Raw genomic sequence first — 18,726 nt, 5'->3', positions numbered from 1 at the left:
ATACAGGTTTGAAACAACTTAAATGATGAAAATAAATTTTCATTTTTAAATGAAATGTTTCATTAATTACAAATGTAGAAGATGCCACTTCATGCATTTTCTTTGATCGGATATACAATGCATGGAGTGGCATTTGTGTAAATGGCCCCATAGGTTGTGGAAAAGCTAGAACTGAGGTGTTCAGTTTTAAACTAAAGGAAAGTTTATCTTTGATAAATTAGTCTTAAAATAAGCAGGATGGTTTCAGCACAGCATTACTGAACTCTTATTTCAGAGTATCTTCGCATTTGTAATGTTTGAATGAGTGTGTTTATGAACAAGAGCAAATATTTGTATAGATGATTCTACTTTTGGATTTGTTGATTCGATAAGACTGGAACACACCTGTGTGTATGTTTTCCTCCAACTCCAGAAGGCCATATGGGCCCTGCTGCGCTTCAGCCTGTTCCTCCTGCAGCCTTTGGCCTGCTGGTCCACAGCCGCTCAGCACGGCTCACCTCAACACACATTGCAGGGGCTGTCTGCCAGAACGCAATACAAACTAAACACACAGACTGGTGTCCTTGAGTTGAAACATTCTGCGGCATTTGAAAGCATAATCATCCTGAAACCACTCACCCGCCTCCCTGTCCTGATGGACTTTCTGTTAGGTGTTTCTCTGTCATCTATGGAGCCTATTTCTGCCACATAAGAAAAAAAAGTAGGATAAATCATAATAATGGCATAAAAAGTCAATTATTACAATATTTTGACTTTTTAACTCATAATTATGACTATCATGATTTTGACTTTTTATCTTAACTGACTAGTATCTTATATTTTTAACTTATACAATTAGTCATAATTATATATTTTTATCATAATTTTAACTTATGATTTACCCACAGCATGATTTTGTGGTGGAAATTGGCTTACATGGTCATCGCGTATTTAAAAGATGGAAATAAATAAGGACATCATTTAAAGTTGAAATTATTACAAAAATTCATAATTATGACATTTAATGTTAACATTGTCAAAAAGTTGAATTTATTAGATAAAAATAAATTATGACAAACGTTTGACTTTTTAACTTGTAATTATGACTTAGTCTTAGTGTCTCATATTTTTTTACTTATGTCAATTATAACTTTTAGTGTCATAATTTTTGCTTTTATCTCATAATTATGAGATAATATCATAATTAATAATATCATATCATAATTATCTCCATAATTTATATTTTTAAAGTTATAATTATTATTTACTAAAGCATTATTTTTTTTCTCATGTTGAAATTAATTGGCCTTTCCATCATACTTAAATAAATTGCTTAAATCACATCAAACTTTAGGTCAGATTTTGAAGCATTTCCTCATTTATCACCTGGTCCCCCATTAAGTTAATATATGAGTCTGGCTATAGTCCAGTCAGGGACCTGTTTGCAAAAATATAATATATGAAAATTAAATTTGAATCTTGCCAGACCACTCCTCCCTCAAATCAAACTTGGCAGATACAATCTATCGCAGGAGACTTGAAAGGAAACCAGGAACAGAAGAGCAGAAAATAGTCATTTCAACGAAACGAGGGGGAGGAGGGTTGCCATGAAGAAAAGGTCCACCAGGAGTGGTTCCTGTCATGCACTCGGGCCATGTGGAGTGGGGTGGGGAACCAGGAACAATGAAGACAGTCATACAGTGAGGCAAAACAAGGCCCAGATGTTTCCAATCAATTCCCTGTATGAGATAAGGTTTCATATGAAGCCATAGAGAAACATGCCTGATAAGATTATTTAACATGGAGGACTCTCAGCCTCTCCCCTTCTCATCATTTTTGACTGTACGCCCTCTTTCGTCGTCCAGTGTGGAAAGACTGGATGAACAAAACATCTAGGTGAGCCAAGTTCTGGTTCAGGGTGGGGGAGCGTGCACACACGCACACACACACACACACACACACACGCACACACACACGACCAGATGTGTATTTAGGGATGGGCAAATGCAAGGTTAGAATGTGACTGGAGGAAAGGATTTTTATCCCTCTCATTGTTCTCGGGTTTGTTGGAGTCACTTTTGGAAGTGGAAGCACTTTTAAACCTTATTTTTGTGAGCATGCGCAGAGCAAGGCAGCTTACTAAACGCATAGTTGAGTTTTCGTGAAAGATTCAGCTTATTGGGTCTGGTTGCACACGAGTGGGTGAGGTCTCACAGGCGCAGTTCATGAGAGTTTTGGGCTGTGCTTTGCAGTGATACAGTGAACTGGAGGGCTGTAGAGCTCCTCACAGTGGACAGTAAAATACAATGCATAAAATGCCTCCACTGTACGCGCAATCCCCAGCAAGAGTCTCCGCCAACACTCTTCAGCGCTGGCGAAACACGCACTTTTAAAGGGAGTTTACTGTAGCAGAAAAGATGCCCTTCTGCAAGAGGACCGTAGTCCCTAAAGATGTGTGCAGAAGCGGCGGCAAGAGTCGCGGTGCGATGTTCACGGATCTGGTGGATGTGTGCGGCTTGACTCTGTGCGCGGTGCTCCGGCAGCTGTCGGATTTATCCCGTCAGTCGGTGAGCATCCTGGAGGAGCTGGAGGGAGAGCTCGCCTCCATCTGCTACCGCTCCGGAGCTCTGGAGAATAAACTTATCAGCCTGCAGAAACACATCTCAGCACTGGCCACCAAGCCGCCGCTCAAAAGTAGGAACTTTTCAGTACTTTTGCTGACTTATTGATGTGCGTGGATGACTTATTTAATCACTTAATTGTCAAGTTCAAGGTCTTCTTGTTTACATTCACCATGCATGCAGCATAAAACATCTCTCGACATTCGTTCTTGGGCTGCTGAGCATATTTTGAGAACAATAACGTCTTTATGAATTATATCGATATTGTGTTTAGTCTCCAAATGTAGGCTAGCCGTTTCTCCTCTGGCTGTAATGTAATGTGGAGGGATGATGGTCCAGGGAAGGAGAAACAATGTTCTTTTGTTTACCACATGAACCTTGTGTTTAGTTCTACCGACTAAACCAATTGCCAAGTCACCAAATAACAATAACAACCCGTTGTCAAGATATTACCATGGTAAACTGTGGTTTCTGCAATACCTTAGTTAGCCTACTACAGTTATTGTTTTCCCTAAGTAGCCTATATCCCCTCTGAAAAATTAAAAACGATTTAAAATTCCCAAATTAAGGTATATAACATGCAAGTTGACAGGTGTGGGTTTTTTTTTGGTGCCAAAGTAGGATATACTAGTAGAAAACATATAGGCCTAATAATATTGAATATTGATGGAGTAACACAATTTGACTAAAAAGATATGTTAAATAATTTTGGAACACAATTTTTGCAAAGATGTCGGTTTTCCTGATTAATTTCTATCACTTTTGGCATTTCATAATATCTCACATCTTTTATATCAACTTATATGTTATTTCACTATCAGTAAATGATTAAATGTAAATGGACTAATTGTAAAAATAAAATAAATCAATTCCTTTTATGGCAATAACAGTTTCATCAGTACTACAGGTGTTTAGGAAATTTTTTGCTTTAAGTATTTTTTATTTTTTTTTGCCATGCAGTGTTTTAGGAGAAATTCCATCATAGAGAACAATATCGTAATGTGCCATTTTAGAAAATGTAAAGATATTTTTGGGTCATACAAAATTAATTGCATGCCAAAAGGTCAAAAGTCACTGGTTCTGGAATTCGACAGACCACAGACAGAAAACCTTTTAATAGTTAATTTGATAAAAGGTTTTAAATAGCTTTTTATTGTATTATTCAGGCTAGTCTCTCTGTCATTTTTGTCAAATTATTGTTTATGACCAGTTTTATAGCATCAACAATAATTACTATGGTGTTTTGCAAACTATGGTTACCATGATACATTTATGTAAGAGAATAAAAACAGCTCTATCTTTTTGTAGATTCATTTGTGGCATGCTAGTTTTTATTATTATTACCGCTATAGTCAAGGTCGTGTTGGAGTTGAGTGGGGAAATGCTGTACAATTGCAATTGTACGTCACTTGCCACATAAATACTGAACAAACAAGAGCTGGCCTTATTGTTTAAACAGAAGAAATCAGTGTTATTTGACATCTATTCAAGTATTAGGATAATGACCAACACTTTCTCTTCTTAATGAACAGTAAACAAATGCTTTGACCATGCCACAAAGACTGTTTATTACCAACACATTCACACTTGGCTTTGTGTTTAACTTTCACATTATAATGCGTTGTTTTAAAATCTTTCCCATTTGCATTGGAGACGCATTTGGCATCTACTCCCCCTGACACCTCCCACATCGCTCGGCGCACAGAAACAGGATAAACCCTGCCAACTTTCACCATCTGAAGATGTGCAGAATATTTCCTCTGTCCATTTCCTTCGTCTTATCAGAGAAAGCCTCTCCGTATTGTTTAGCTTAACCCTGAGCCCGGCACATTTGGCCCTTCTTTTCCTCCGTCCTTATCGTTCTCCAGTGGAAGACCGCAGTAGAAACAAAGCGTGGAGATTATCCTCCAAGTTCAGGAGGAGATCACTGGTACTGTATTTGTTTAATACTGTAATGGTGGAGCATTAGCAGTTTGAACCTCTGCCATGCTTTGACATGTTGAAGATAAATGATGTGGATCTCTGTATGCGGCGGATTCTTTGGCTGGGAACTCTTCTCCACTGCGGTGTGGGGACAGAGGTCAGGTCCCTCTGGAGACTGTATGATGGGAGCAGGAGGTGAAGGAGCAGACTGGAGGCTTGTTTTTACAGTGACTGAACCAATTGCATTAAAACTGTCAGTTGATTCAGCTCTTCCTGAGTGAGTGTCAGTCAACTCCACTGATTACTGCCTCATTCCTCAGGCATTCACGTGAAAGTCACAAGACCAAGTGTAGGTATGTGTGTGTTAAGGCAGAAAACCGAAGGATCAAGTGAATTTAAGGAGTCCTGACCCTTAAACATTTTTTTGGGTTGTTTTCATGGGCTTTTTTTTTTTTTTTTGCCTTTATTTGATGGGACAGTTGTGCACAGACTGGGACTTGAAGTTGCGTTTCCTGTTTACAAGGCTATGGCTCCAAACCTTCAAACATTTCTCTCTGATTTTTTTATAGTTAAGATGCATAATGAATCGGTAATTGGTCAAGATTAGATTTTTTATTTATTTATCTGTTTTTAGTCGATATAGGATTTTTAATTGTGATTGCTCATTTCCCATATTTCCCATATTTAGATTACCTTTGCCATCATCTAAATCTCACTTGCATCTTTAAAAACACGAATAATTTTAAAACACTGTCAAATGTAGTCTTTAGCGAATCAGTTAAAATAGTTGATGTCAATTTTCATACTGTACTTTATCCACCTTATTTTGAAACGTGGAAGTAAGCTATTTTCTGTGAAAAGTGCAAGATTTCTGACTCATTAGCTGAATAACAGAGTCTAACAGTAAACGGTGAAACATTTTGCGCTACAAACCTCATTATGATAAGGAATAAAAGAATATACGCCTGGTTTCACAGACAGAGCTTAGATTAAGCCAGGATTAGGCCTTAGGTTTTTTAAACCATATAGGTTTCTCAGCCATTTTGAGACAAAACAATGACATTGACATATTTAAGATATTTCTGTGCAAGTTGCTTTCAGTTAAAACAGCTCAAACATGCATTTTTTTAGTCTAGGATTATCTTAAGCCTTGTCTGTGGAACTGAGCAATAGAATTTTAATTTAATAGAATTTGAATATATTGAATATAGTTTTTGGCTATAGCATGAAAATATTGAATGCTAATAATCATTATCTGTGCATCCCTGCTTGCAAGAATTCAGTATCTCTGTAAGTTGATGAAATCATTGTTTGACGAACATTAGTGGACTGTTCTTCCCAAGCACCACCAATAAGCAATTCTGAAGTTTTTGAAATGTACTCTTACATCAATAAACATTATTTATTCTGAGCTTTATGAGTTTGTCTCCCTTGCTGAAAGTTCCATGTAACTGTGAATGGGGTTATGAGTAAAGTGTCATGGATCTGGTGCAGATTATGGATGTAAATCTTGAAGTGACTTTCATATTAATGTTTGAAGATTTATACAGAGAGAACATCCCTGACTTTTAGAGGCGAAGTGTGAATAATGCTCTGTACTGAGTCGAGCCATTGCTTTTTTCTCAGTGTCTTTTACAGTCTGCAAGATTAACTGGAATTTTAATAAGAGTGTGTGAGAGAGGAAGAGTGGATAGATGGAATGAGTGAGACGGAAGATCAGAGAAACAGAAGATGGAAGGAGAAAGCGAGTGGGCCAGAGTGCGAATGCTCAAGGACAGAGTAGCAAGTTTAAATCCAGCCGAAATGCAAAATAAACTTTATATTGTCTTATTTTTGGCCTCTTTTGCTCCTTTTGCTCTCTTGGACTTGGCTCCCGAGTTGCCATAGAAATGATCCTATTGCTTTAAATGACTAAAAAAAACATGTAGACCTTTTCATTTCATAAACTTAATCATAGTTACAAGAAGTTGTCATCACCTTATTATGACACCAAAGATAAAACAACAAGCACAAAATGAATCACTTTGTCTGGAATTAAATGCGACAGTTGCGCAACAAGTTCAAGAGCTTCCACCTCCAGAAACTCAGTCTGTTTCTTTCTACCTTTAATGTGCTCATCGTTTCTTGGGCTAGCGGCTAAGAAGGATCGACACAGGTATCGACACTGAAGATGTCTCGCAGCTGTGACAAACTCAGTAACATTGGTTGTGTCTGTCTACCAGATGCCCGCAGACATAACTGGAGAATAACTCGGCTCTAGCACATTCTCTCAAGCCAAGGTTGTGCTGTGCAGACATTTTGTGTGTGTTTTTATGTTGAACATATGTAAGCCACTGCTCGCCTTTCCTGTCCTGGCGTCCCATCTCTAGGCAGTTGTGCAGCTCTTGGCAAGAAAGTGTTTGGCTCTGAGACTAGACCAAAGAGAGTGTGTGTAATACACTGCAGTCCGTCCAGCTCTTACTATGACATAATAGTGTTGTAATGTAGCAGAGGTCGACATGCTTTTGGCCCCCAGACACACTAAAACAGAACACTTTTGCTTAATTGCATTTTAAATGTAACAGTATAGTGTTACAAAATGCGTACCCTTGTATTGTATTTAATATGCACTTATACTTCAAATCTTATACTTTTAGAAAAAAATTGAATTGCAGATAATAAAATGTTGAGGTCAAATATCTATTATATAATATTAAAATAAACTTAAAGGCCACTTAAGAGACTACACTTTCATGACTGTTTCTTAATACTGAAATAATGTAAAATTAAAAGTTTTACTTTAAAGTAAATTTTCATGCACAATGTTTTAATAATATTTCGTTGTGCTTTAAAAAAGGACACTGATTTTGATGTGTTGACTAACATACTAAAGCACACGCACAAGTAAACTTGATGCTTGTTCATTTTAATTGTAGTCAGTGTGTTATTTGATAGTACATTAAGGCTTGGTAGATTAAGCCAGTATTAGGCCTTTATAGTTCAATTAGGACATTGAATATCAAGCGTAGCGTTAGTTCTGGCAGGTCACGTTAGTCAAGCTCGCATCAGCTGACTCTCAGCTGATCCACATCTACCTATAGGAATGCGACGCCTATCACTGTACACATATATAAGCTCCTCCAGTATTATCAGCAGCTATCGCGTTTCTCAGGAGCGAATTACCCTCCTCCCTCCCCAGCTCCTCCTCTCATCCAGTCAGGATTTGGCATTCCCCTTGAATCAGAATAAATTCTCGAATTTTGTTGTACTTTCAAATCTTGAATTAATGATGTCTGCAATACATTCATGTTGGTTTTGTTCTGCTTACCCCAAGGGGGGTTATTGCTGCTCTCCCTGCTCATATGCTAGGCTGTTTCATACGGAACTATACCGCCAATTCAAACTGTATGCTAATTGTCAATCATATTTGACGATAGTGGTCCTGACAGAAATAAATATACCGTAGTAAAATATATTTTTTTCTGTAACAAGTACTCTTTTTAAAAGAATGCTAAATTGTACTCCTGTTTCACAAGGGTACAACGTTTTAGCTGTGCTTTTAGCTCATTACTCAATATTTTACATTTTCGTTCTTGACATTAATATGTTTTGAAAAGAGGCTGGAAAATGTCACACACAATGTTCACACTCTGTGTGAATCCCATTATGTGTTTACTCTGTCTTCTCCTTTAAGATTCCTATCTAGAGAGAGAGAGAGAGAGAGAGAGAGAGAGAGAGAGAGAGAGAGGAGCTACATTTCCTTTGGGCATTGACACACACACACACACACACACACACACACACACACACACACACACACACACACACACACACACACATATCCCACAGACTTTTGCCACAGCCACTGACATTTGAAAAGTGTTTGTGTGAAGTTTAGCAGCTGTGTACTGTTGCATCATACTGTAATGTGTTTCATCATTTCCCTCCTCGTCTTTGAGCATGATTAAACCTAACTATTGTGAAAAGCTGTGCAAAAGCAGCTGTTTATGTGAAGGTAGCTGGAGATGCACCAGAAATATCTATACCATCTCAAAAACCATCCACACGCAGACTGAAACTATTAGCCACTTGCTACCATGGCAACCAGACAACAGGTCTTCTTTTATGAGTATACTGAGCATTCGCTTGGACTGAAGTGACCTCATGTTACCTCAAAGGGGGAATAATTCTGGGTCATGTTGAACTGTGATGGATCCGTATAGCAGCTGCTATTACTATGGAGACATTTCAGACTTGGGATTTGATTGGTGGAGATCTTTCCAAGCAATGCTGCTTTACATGTTGTCCACTTTTAGTCTCAGTCTCTGTTCATGGTCTCAGCACCAGGCAGCCAAAGAAAACAAAATCCCTCTGTTTATATTGTATGGACTTCAGCTGACCCACCACTCACAAGCGTAAGATAATGAGGATGAATAAACAGGGCAGTGCTCGAAATGTTACAGTGCCTTTTTTATAAACCAACTCTAGTTTGTCTGCATCTACACCTGGTACTGTAGTGTTTTATCAGCACACAATGACTTAGCAATGAAATAATCGATATGTAGTTGGAGAATGGCTTCTTGGCAAGATCAACAAATGGCCTGAGCCTGGCAGTGTTGTAATAGGTGAGAAATTAATTCCAGATGTTGAGGAGCAAGTGGAGTGGCTTATAGGAGAGGAAAACATGGAAGAACAAAAAAGACACAAAATGAATAGAAAAGCTGTAAGATCCATATGATACACATTTGTTTTACAGCTAAACCTTAACAAATGAAATGCAATACTCAGAGAATTTGAGTAAAATCATTGCCTTATAGTAGCTAATATCTCTAACAGAAGTAATTGGGGTCGTCATTGTGGTGATGAGAGACTGGTAAGGACAGTACAACATCCAATCAACCAATCAGATTTGAGGAACAGGTTTACAGTTTATGTCAAGTTTAGGCTTACAAGCAGGATTAGGTGCTTCTACATCAGTGATATTTCCCACCTCATTTCCCACTGATTTTAGGAATAGGCTAAAATATTATGGTTATGGTTAGGTTTAGGTTTAGGGGTAGGGGTAGGGGCAGGGTTTCGGACAGGAATGTTGTTCCAGGATCAAAATGTTGATCCAACTGTTCACTTATGACATAACCGAGAGAATCCTTGCCGAGACAGGTATTTTGACATCATTTTGTGTATGTGTCCGTTGAAGTGCAAGTAACCTTGAAAGAGGAGTCAATTCGATGTTCGAGGGCTGTCTGAAATGCGCCTCTCTCTCTCTTCTCTGCGTACGTGCGCGCTTCGGGTGTGTGAGGCTGTGCAGCTCACGAGTCCAGTTATGTGCACCCGACAGTGTCATAAAAAATCGAGTTGTCCCCGAAAACGTTCCTCCATTTGAACCCCAAGTGATCCCACTGAATATTTTAATGGGGACTCTGGGTCCCCCCATTTGGGTCAAGCGCCTGATTACAATTTTCACAAATATGCATTATGTCATTTGAACTACTTTATAATGACCATTAAAGGTACACTGTGTCGTAATTACTCCCATCTAGCGGTGCAATTGTATTTTGCATTCAAACGAATAGTGCTCTCTAGCGCCTCGCTTTTTCAAATACGAATGGAAGCCTCAGTGGAGTTACTTGTCCCATGTAAATAAAGATAAGAAATTCTTCGCGTACGAGGATAAGTCGGATCATTAGGAGAGGTAATTGTACACCATTGAGGACATATTTATGAATAAAGACATTGATTTTAGCTAATAAAATACTTAATAAACTACACAGTGTACCTTTAATGTTTGTTTTAGTTAGTACTAGCATAGCATTCAGATACACGATTAGCCTGATAGCTTAGCTTATACTTTACGCATTTGTACGTATGCATATGCATTCACAACAATCTTTAATGTAATTATGTAAATGTCCAACATTTTCAGTTATTAAAATCAATTAAGCTATTTTTATGATAAATACGATTATTATATATATTAACAGTTTATCAAGTGAAACGTGTTTGGTGGATGTAAATAAACTACTTGGGCTCAAATGATGATGAAATCAGTGATCCCATGTTTTATTTTAGCACCATGCTTTAGATAACATGTGAGTGCGAGTCACCCAATGAGCAGGACTGATTCAATCTCAAACAAGTTTGGCCAGTAGGGAAACTTCTGTCTTATAAAACAAACTTTCAACTCACAAAAATAAGTAGCCTAAGTTTGCATTTTTTTACCACATACAGTACTTGTGCTCAATAAGTGATGAGAGCAAATTTAGAAAATGTGATTGCATTGTTTAAAATACATCGACCATAAGTGTTTACAGTGTATCATGTTTAATGCTGCACTGTCGGCTTTTAATTGTACACTTAAGCCTAGGATACATCATTTCACGCTTGTCAAATTTGAAAGTGGATTTGCACTGTTTTTAACCCCTGGAGTAAGAATCTCTAGAGTAGTGTTACCACTGCTCTGAAGCCAAACGGGTACAATGTGAGTTACATTAACCCATAACAATTTAAATTATAAAAGCCCGTAATTGTATTCATAAAACTATAGTCTTCTTAGTTTTGTCTTCTTGTGAGTTGTTCCAAATAACTCAGCACTGTACAGGCAGGTTCATTAGTGTGTTCTGGAGAGAGAGAGAGAGGTGTCAGAGTGCAATAAGAGAACAGACAGTACCAGCGCTGAGGCTCACACTGAGTTTTAATTCTGGTGACATAATGAGGACCGTATGTGTGAACGCACCCCTGTGCTGTGCAGCGCTACAGGCCTCGTGCCCCACCCAGTCACACACACACACACACACACACACACACACGCACGCACGCACGCGCACACACACATACCTGCCTGGTTGCACTGTGTGAACATTTCAAGGATTATGTCTTTTAATTATAAACTCATCACAGCATGATAGTAACCGAACCATCTGATGGATGCTTAAAAGTGACTGCACGGAGAGTGAAATGATTTTGTTTAGTGGTTTTTACTCAACATCTCTCGCCAAATCACTAAACCCACATTCCTCTGGTGGGTCCAGCATGTTTCTTGTAAACGGGTTCCACTGGCCACTAATTTCCAGTCTTTGGAGCACTTCCGACCACAACACAAACACAGGGAACAGAGGCGGATGCCATCACATCACTCAGGATGTCAAATCCTACTGTGAATTTAGCGTGAAAGACAGAAGCTTGCTCTTTCCTTCAGCCAGACACCATGAAGTGTATCAAATTGTATATTACTGCCAGTGTAGCGATGAATTCAGGTGACAGGCAGTGCCTCGGTATAAAATGTATGATTTTATATTTCCTACTCGGTTACTGTCCTAAACTTATGGAAGAGTAAATCAGCTTTGATTTGTTGCATGATTTTTATGATTCTTACTTGTTTTGTTAATCAAGATAATCTTCACAAATGAACACAACTTTTATGATTTTTGAAGCCTAAATACTATCTACAGAAGTAAAAAGCAAAAGTTAGGCCATAAACTAATTACATCAGTCGCATGACTTAAATGTCATCAAACATTAATCTTCTGAAAATTAGAAAAATATACAAGCTGGAATTTTTTTTGTTATAATAGTTTGCATGAGCAGGATTATAAGCACAACAAGGATGTAAAAGCGGACTAGTGAGTAGATGGTTTCACCTGTTCAGTGTGATGATGTTTAACAACTTCTGTTGTCCTATTCAGTCACTTGTTAGCAAACACCCTTTTCAAGACATGTAAAAGCTTAAAAAAGGTAATAATTGGGGTTTTACTGATGTCTTTTATGTCATAAATTAAAACGTGAAAATATCTTAAGCTCGTGCTTGCCACAGAACTTTTTTTCAGGATTTTAACCAAGAACTCACTTAAAAAACAAAAATGCTCACTAATTTTCTAGCTTTCCTGCAGAACTTTTTATCTGTTGATGTCCTGCTGAAATTGAATTAGTGGACTGCAATTGCACTTTTTCCAGGTGTCTAACGTTGGGCACACACACGTTGCTGGTTCATGTTTCTGCGTGTGAACAGATGATTTAGATCAGTGATTTTCTACTGGTGGGTCACTACGAAAAAGAGCTCTGCTCTGATAGAGAAAGAAAATGCAAAATGGAAATAATAAAATGCAACTTACCATATAAGTATGCATAGTTTAAATAGCAAACCAATAGCTTTTAAAATGGGGGAGATCATCTTTATGTTGTTGTTAATATCAAAGGTTGTGTGTCCAATCAAACTCAAAGTAAAAAAATATCTGTCACATGATGGAAGTAGTCGAATTAGGCAGATGCCAGATTGTGTGATATTAACAAACTATGAACAAACTATGCAAGGTAAAAGGGAAAACATTTCTTTCCACTGTATTGCATCACTATTTGATGTCCAATGTAAAATCTTTCCTGAAACAAAACCATTTGAGAACCACTTATATAGATGTTGTAGATCCATCAGAACATGATGTGAGAACAGCAGGTGTTTCATAGCGGCGATACAGTGTGAATGTGCTGTTTGCTTATTTTCAACAGTGTTGTGTGTGTGTGTGTGTGTGTGTGTGTGTGTGTGTGAGCACTGATTTGAGGCTGACGCCGCAGAATGTGCTGCAGTAAGGATGGAAAGCCACCGAACTGATGAGAGAGAGCGAAAGGGAGAAAGTGTGAAAGGAAATGCAGCTGCATCCTCTCGTCCTGACTCACTGTGAACTCCTGTGTTAGGTGTGTGTGTGTGTGTGCTCAGAGTATGACGGCGTCCATGAGGAAAAACGCACATTCCTGACTTGTCATTTATTCAGCACAGACAACTTTACAGAGCATCGGTGGGCAGTGTGTGTGTGTTATCGGACTCTACAGTGATGCGTTGGAGGAGGCGGAGGTCTCCGGGACAGGGCAGCCAGGGGGAAACAAGGGGAACGGAGGCAGCGTTCACCATGCCCTTCTTCAGAGGTAACCAAGCTATTGGTGTGCTCATCTATGCAGTGTTAGGTGATGCTGTGTGATATCTGAAGGCACTTTGCATGATTTGTAATGTTCGGTGCATTGCTGTGTGTTTGTGTGTGTATGTGTTGTAGTTTATAGTGCTGTTTACTGATGTGCTGCAGTCTCAGGTAAGCATTCATCATGCACTTTATTCCATCACACACATTGATCGGCTTGCTCAGTGTTTACACACACACAGTTTACTATTCAGACAACTCATTAGCTGTAAAATAAAAGTTAAAGGTACAATATGTACGTTTTTCGTAATAAAATATCCAAAAATCACTTGCACAGTGTGATATATTTCCTGCAGTTATTTACTTACAATATCCCAAAAGTTCCCAAAGATTTTTAATTTAAGAGAAATTCCAATTATAATGGCTCGTCTCAGGTCATTGTTGCCTGTCAATGATGTAATATCCGCGTTATCCTTGGTTTCCGCTCGTACTGCCATGGTAACCATGGCGACAGACGTGGACAACTGCGTTACGGCTAGCGGCACGCTCACACTGTTGTTGTTTCGTTCAAACATTATGGACCATGGCAAGCAGATTTTGGGACAAAAGGAGAACTAAAACGAGGATCAATATCAGTGTGGTGTTTTCGAGATGTCGAGAGCTTCATGTCCGCGACTAATTTGGACTTGACAGAGCTTCACGAGTCACGTCTTGACAGGGACGCCGCTCTTGCATGTAACGTTCCTTTATTGGACAGGTGAGCAAATGCACATAAAACTAATCAATGTTATAGCTCAACATGATGAAATGTTAGAATATGATCAGTATGTTATTCTAATGTTGATCTAGCTTACTGCTAGTCTCATACAGCCAACAAACTAACACATAGAATAACATTATAACTTTCAACACACTAAAATACAGTTTAGTGTGATAGTAGACCAAATGAAACAGCGCTGCGTTTCCTCACAAGTTTCAATCGTCTAATAAACTGACCTGTGTGAGTAGTAATTCAGCACTTGCGGGTACGTTAGTTCGGTAGAATTAATTGTCCTTATTCCTTTATATCCGCGGGACTCGTGTGTGGCGCTGATTTCGGTCTCTCATTAGCAATCGTGACCTGCTTCATACCACAGTCATGTTAAAAACACCAATGTATTCACTCATCCATAAACATTATTAGATCCTTGGGCTTGACGACATGTTTCATAATTCCGCGTATGCGTCACCAACCTACGCCTTTGTTATTGTAAGAGGTTAGCGACCCCTAGCGGGGGAAAAAAATACATATTGTATTGTATATATATATAAATTAATTGATTGATATAGCTTTTAGACTATTCTGAGAAGTTTCACATATATTGAAAATATTGTCAGTGATGCAGTAAGGCCAATAAATGTTTTAATTGCACATTTGATAAGACATTTATCAAGCGTGGAATGGTGGTGATTTTCTGGCATCTTTCCTCCATCTCGTACATATGTTAACGAATGAGAGCTGGTATGTAGGTCTCACGACTGCACTATAATTCTACTGTTTATCAACCAGCCAGGCCTCCGATTTCTGCTCACGGACTCAACATCTGCAATTCTTTTCATACTTGCTTTGTGGACTAAAACAGACAGAAAGCAGCAGAATAAAGCAGAGCATTGAGCTGTACCCTCTGGGCATGGGGCATGGAGACTTTCAGCTCCAATCATCATATGACACTATCAGATGGGAGTATTGCAGCCCAAACTGAATTTTTAGTTTTTCATGTGTGCACTCAGTAATGGACTGAATAGTTCATTTGGGAATTTATCTTTGGTGTGTTAAAGCCATTTGTGTGTGAGTACATTTGTTTGGTCTGTGTGTTTAAGCCTCAATAGGCCTGAGAAACGTGTTTTGATCAGTTTAGATGTTTGTGTTTTCTTTATAGGCACTGAAAGACGATTTTGAGAACAGGATGTTTTTGGCTCTCTGGGTGAGATTCTTGCAATTCATTTGATCCATATTTCATGAAATGGGTTTCTCAAAGTCCTCTGATTGCGGTCCAGGCAACGGCTCCAGAATGTTGAAGAGCTGAGATGCTCTTTCATTCTCCCTGTTTGTGTTGCTGGACGATATTAAAAGAGAACTTTAGCGTCTGGTTAGTGCTGTATTTTTTTATTATTAACTCAAAACAGACGGTTTCGTAATTGGTGGTTTCTGCAGAGACTGTTGTTATTCTTGTTATGTTGATTGGATTTTTTAAATAGAATTTAGCTGCCAGGTTTCATTAGAAGTTATAGGCCATTACCTATGGTCATCATTACCCATTGTGATTCTGTATATCTACTGTAATTTGGATTCTTTATCACATAACAACAACTGGCTCACTAACTACTAAGTTTTTTACGTTCGAGTGAATATTTGATTAAGCATCACTATGCATTTTTGTCATATTCAAGTAAACCAGCACACCTTTAAGTAACTGAAAGGCTTTGGCTGCTCTGAATTTTGCAGGGAAAGTAGGTTATGTAGTCTGGGACCATTTCTTTACTCAGTTTAAGTCTTCATAAACACTGAGGTCTGGCCAGATCTGTGGTAATGCTTTGAAAGGATTTTACAGAGAATAACAGCGTTTTTGAATCTCTAAATGTTTCTGGTAGTATTTAAATGAGTGAGGTAACCAGGGATGGCTTGGAATTAGATTATATATGCGGTCCAGGAATTGCGGTTGTTCAACTTCTTGAATTCCTCATGTTGTGCTAAGGTAACATAAGTTACTTGTGACTTTTTTTGCCCTCCTGACTAATGGCATTAGCTCATATTTGGCAGATGCAACTCAGCGCTAACCCCAGCGTTTGTTGTTGTCATCTTTGTTTATTTTTAGAGGTAACCGCTGAGTGTTCTGCTGCCTTACTGCCATGCTACGACATTCACGGGCCTGCTGGGATAGCTAAATCCCCAGGCCTGCTGACAAGACTCAATAGTATGTGCCCAGTGTGGGTCTTATAGCAGATTTGTGGATTCTTTTATCGTGATTAATATTTAGATAAGAAAAAAGCATCCTGACAGGAAGGCAGATCTGAAAACACGTCTACAGGGAGTCTGAATCATCTGCTCTTAGTTGGAAGATTGGTCGTTCTCTCTCCATGGAAACAGGCAGAATGACTTTCAGAAAGTCAGTAGGATGGTCGCCTGATGTGAAATCACCTGGTGTGAAAAAGTTTCAGTAACCGCATTACATGCATGATGTCTCCATGTTGTCTACATTAACGAACGTCAAGAGCCAAGTTGTGAACTGATGCTCTACACTCATGCTTGTTATTACATCATCTTCCACTTTAAGCTCCGCCACTCTTCCCTTTCCCCTCCATTCGCGATGATGTCACCCTCTCCATTTTGTTTTCATTGGTTTTACATTCCTCAGTGAGTTAGGACTGATCAAGTATCTGGTTGAATAAGTGTGCAGATGGCGTGCTTATGTTTTACTGTATTATAGTGCCGATGTGGAAACGCCTCTATAACTTACGGGTGTGGGGGGTGGGAGCGAAGGTATAGAACGAAAGTCAAGAAACGGTGCTAACGGCCTGGCCCCACTTTCCAGGCAGGAAATGAGCACCGTGTGGATTGTGCAAGTCGTGTGTCTTTTTGCACGTGTGTTTGTGAGGCTCCAAGGCGCAAGAGGTGCATGGGCGTCCCCCGACGGCTCGTAATGCTCAGCAGATGTTTTCCACCTTCCATGTTCGTATTAATCCAGTCATGTGGACAACAAAGAACCAATCTTTTCCAATACAGCTCTCTCTTTTCCAGCACAAAACAACCCATTGCTCCATTCTCACAGCGTTGATAGTTATCTCAGCTAGGCGGCCATTCCAGAGCAATAGCGTTCTCTCCATATTTCTCTCACTCCCTCTTATTTCCATGTGTCTGCACTCCATTGTTCCATTATCTCAAATATAAGCCTGCTCCAGCTATCGAGTAGTTGCTGAAGTTTGCCCAGTGGTAAATAACCCCTTTAGAGCAGCTGAAGTCCTCACTAACAATATGGTCTGCAGTGAATTACACGTATTTATTTTTTATAACAAGTCCATCAAGTTCCTTCACTGTTTGGTTTGTTTACATTCTCCAAGCGAGTTGAGGCAGAGGGCGCGAGAGGCACCGAATCGCTTTTTCCGAATCGCCTTTTCGTTAAATACTGTTCCAAGATGAGTTTTGTTTATTTTGGGAGATTTTCAGGGTTAATAGGAGAGAGTTGACCACCCAGTGCAAGAAGATTATGGAAAAGTTTTGTCCATACACTAGAGGGTTTTGATTGATTTGGACGTGTGTCATTCTCTTTACGCTGTTCATTCTTTGAAAAGCTTTCGTCTTTGTGAGGGAATGAATTCATAGTTTTTGCCTCAATACGTTCCTTTCATTCCGCTCATCCTTTGAGTCTGAATCTTCTTGCTGGCTGCTTGTCCTGGCACATGCAGACTCATCTTGGATGCTGCAGGCCCACATTAGGAGCTTTTCCCTGACCACACACACCTCCCAATGGTGCAGTGAGGCCGCGGCCCTATTCTTGCTGGTTAACCCAACTCAGCTTCTTAGATCACTGAAAATATCTTTTCACTGCTGCAGGGGAACAGTGGAATCACTCAGTGCAAGTGAGTCAGTCATATTGATAAAGCACAATGAAATGTTTATTCGTTGTTCTTTTCAGGTGATGTAAAGTTAATGCTTCACTCTGCTGCAGAAACAAAAAATCATGCTTATTAACCCACCCAAAAATGTGTGTGTGTGTGTGTGCGCGTGCACTCTAAAAAACATTTGGCTGCCTTTATTTGTAAAAAAAATAATATTAATTGTTAAAACAATAATATTAAAAAAAAATATTACAAATTAGAATAACTTTTAAATAATTTAATGTATTTTAAAATGTAATTTATTCCTGTGTATGCAAAGCTTAATTTTCACCAGCTACTGGTCTTTAGTTTCACATGAAATCATACTAATATGCTGATTTGGTGCTCATTTCTTATCGATACATCCATGAGATGTATGATTTTTTTAAAAGAGTGGTATAATGCCCTTTTCACAAGATGTAAAATAAGTCTTTGATGTCCCCAGAGTGTGTATGTGAAGTTTTCGCTCAAAATACCCCACATATTTTTATATAGCATGTTAAAATTGTCACTTGTTTTTAAATGCAAATGAGCTGCTGCTCCCAGCACAGGGGGCGGAGCTACAACAGCTCCTTTTACCTCACACAGACATGCACTGAAAATGTTAAACACTTTTAGCCTTTTATGTTCAAACCGGAGTCCGAAGATGATGGAGAGACTCAAGAAGAAGTGACAACATGTAGAAG

General features: G+C 38.9%; 1 protein-coding gene across 3 annotated transcripts in view; it reads left to right on the top strand.

The window, feature by feature from the left end:
* The first annotated feature begins 1,998 nt into the window (after positions 1-1,998).
* The window catches only part of nhsl2 (NHS-like 2), a 67,647-nt gene continuing 50,919 nt past the window's right edge, over positions 1,999-18,726 (top strand). The window contains exon 1 of one of the 3 annotated variants that reach the window (XM_079595024.1): positions 1,999-2,673. In XM_079595024.1, coding sequence (XP_079451150.1) covers positions 2,397-2,673 — 277 coding nt within the window. In that variant the 5' untranslated portion in view covers positions 1,999-2,396. The remainder of the gene's footprint in view (positions 2,674-18,726) is intronic. The other 2 variants (XM_079595023.1, XM_079595026.1) reach the window with 2 other exon arrangements.

Source organism: Phoxinus phoxinus (genome assembly GCF_949152265.1).
Source record: "Phoxinus phoxinus genome assembly, chromosome: 2".
NCBI classification, from domain to species: domain Eukaryota; kingdom Metazoa; phylum Chordata; class Actinopteri; order Cypriniformes; family Leuciscidae; genus Phoxinus; species Phoxinus phoxinus.
This window is presented reverse-complemented; position numbering and strand designations above follow the sequence as displayed.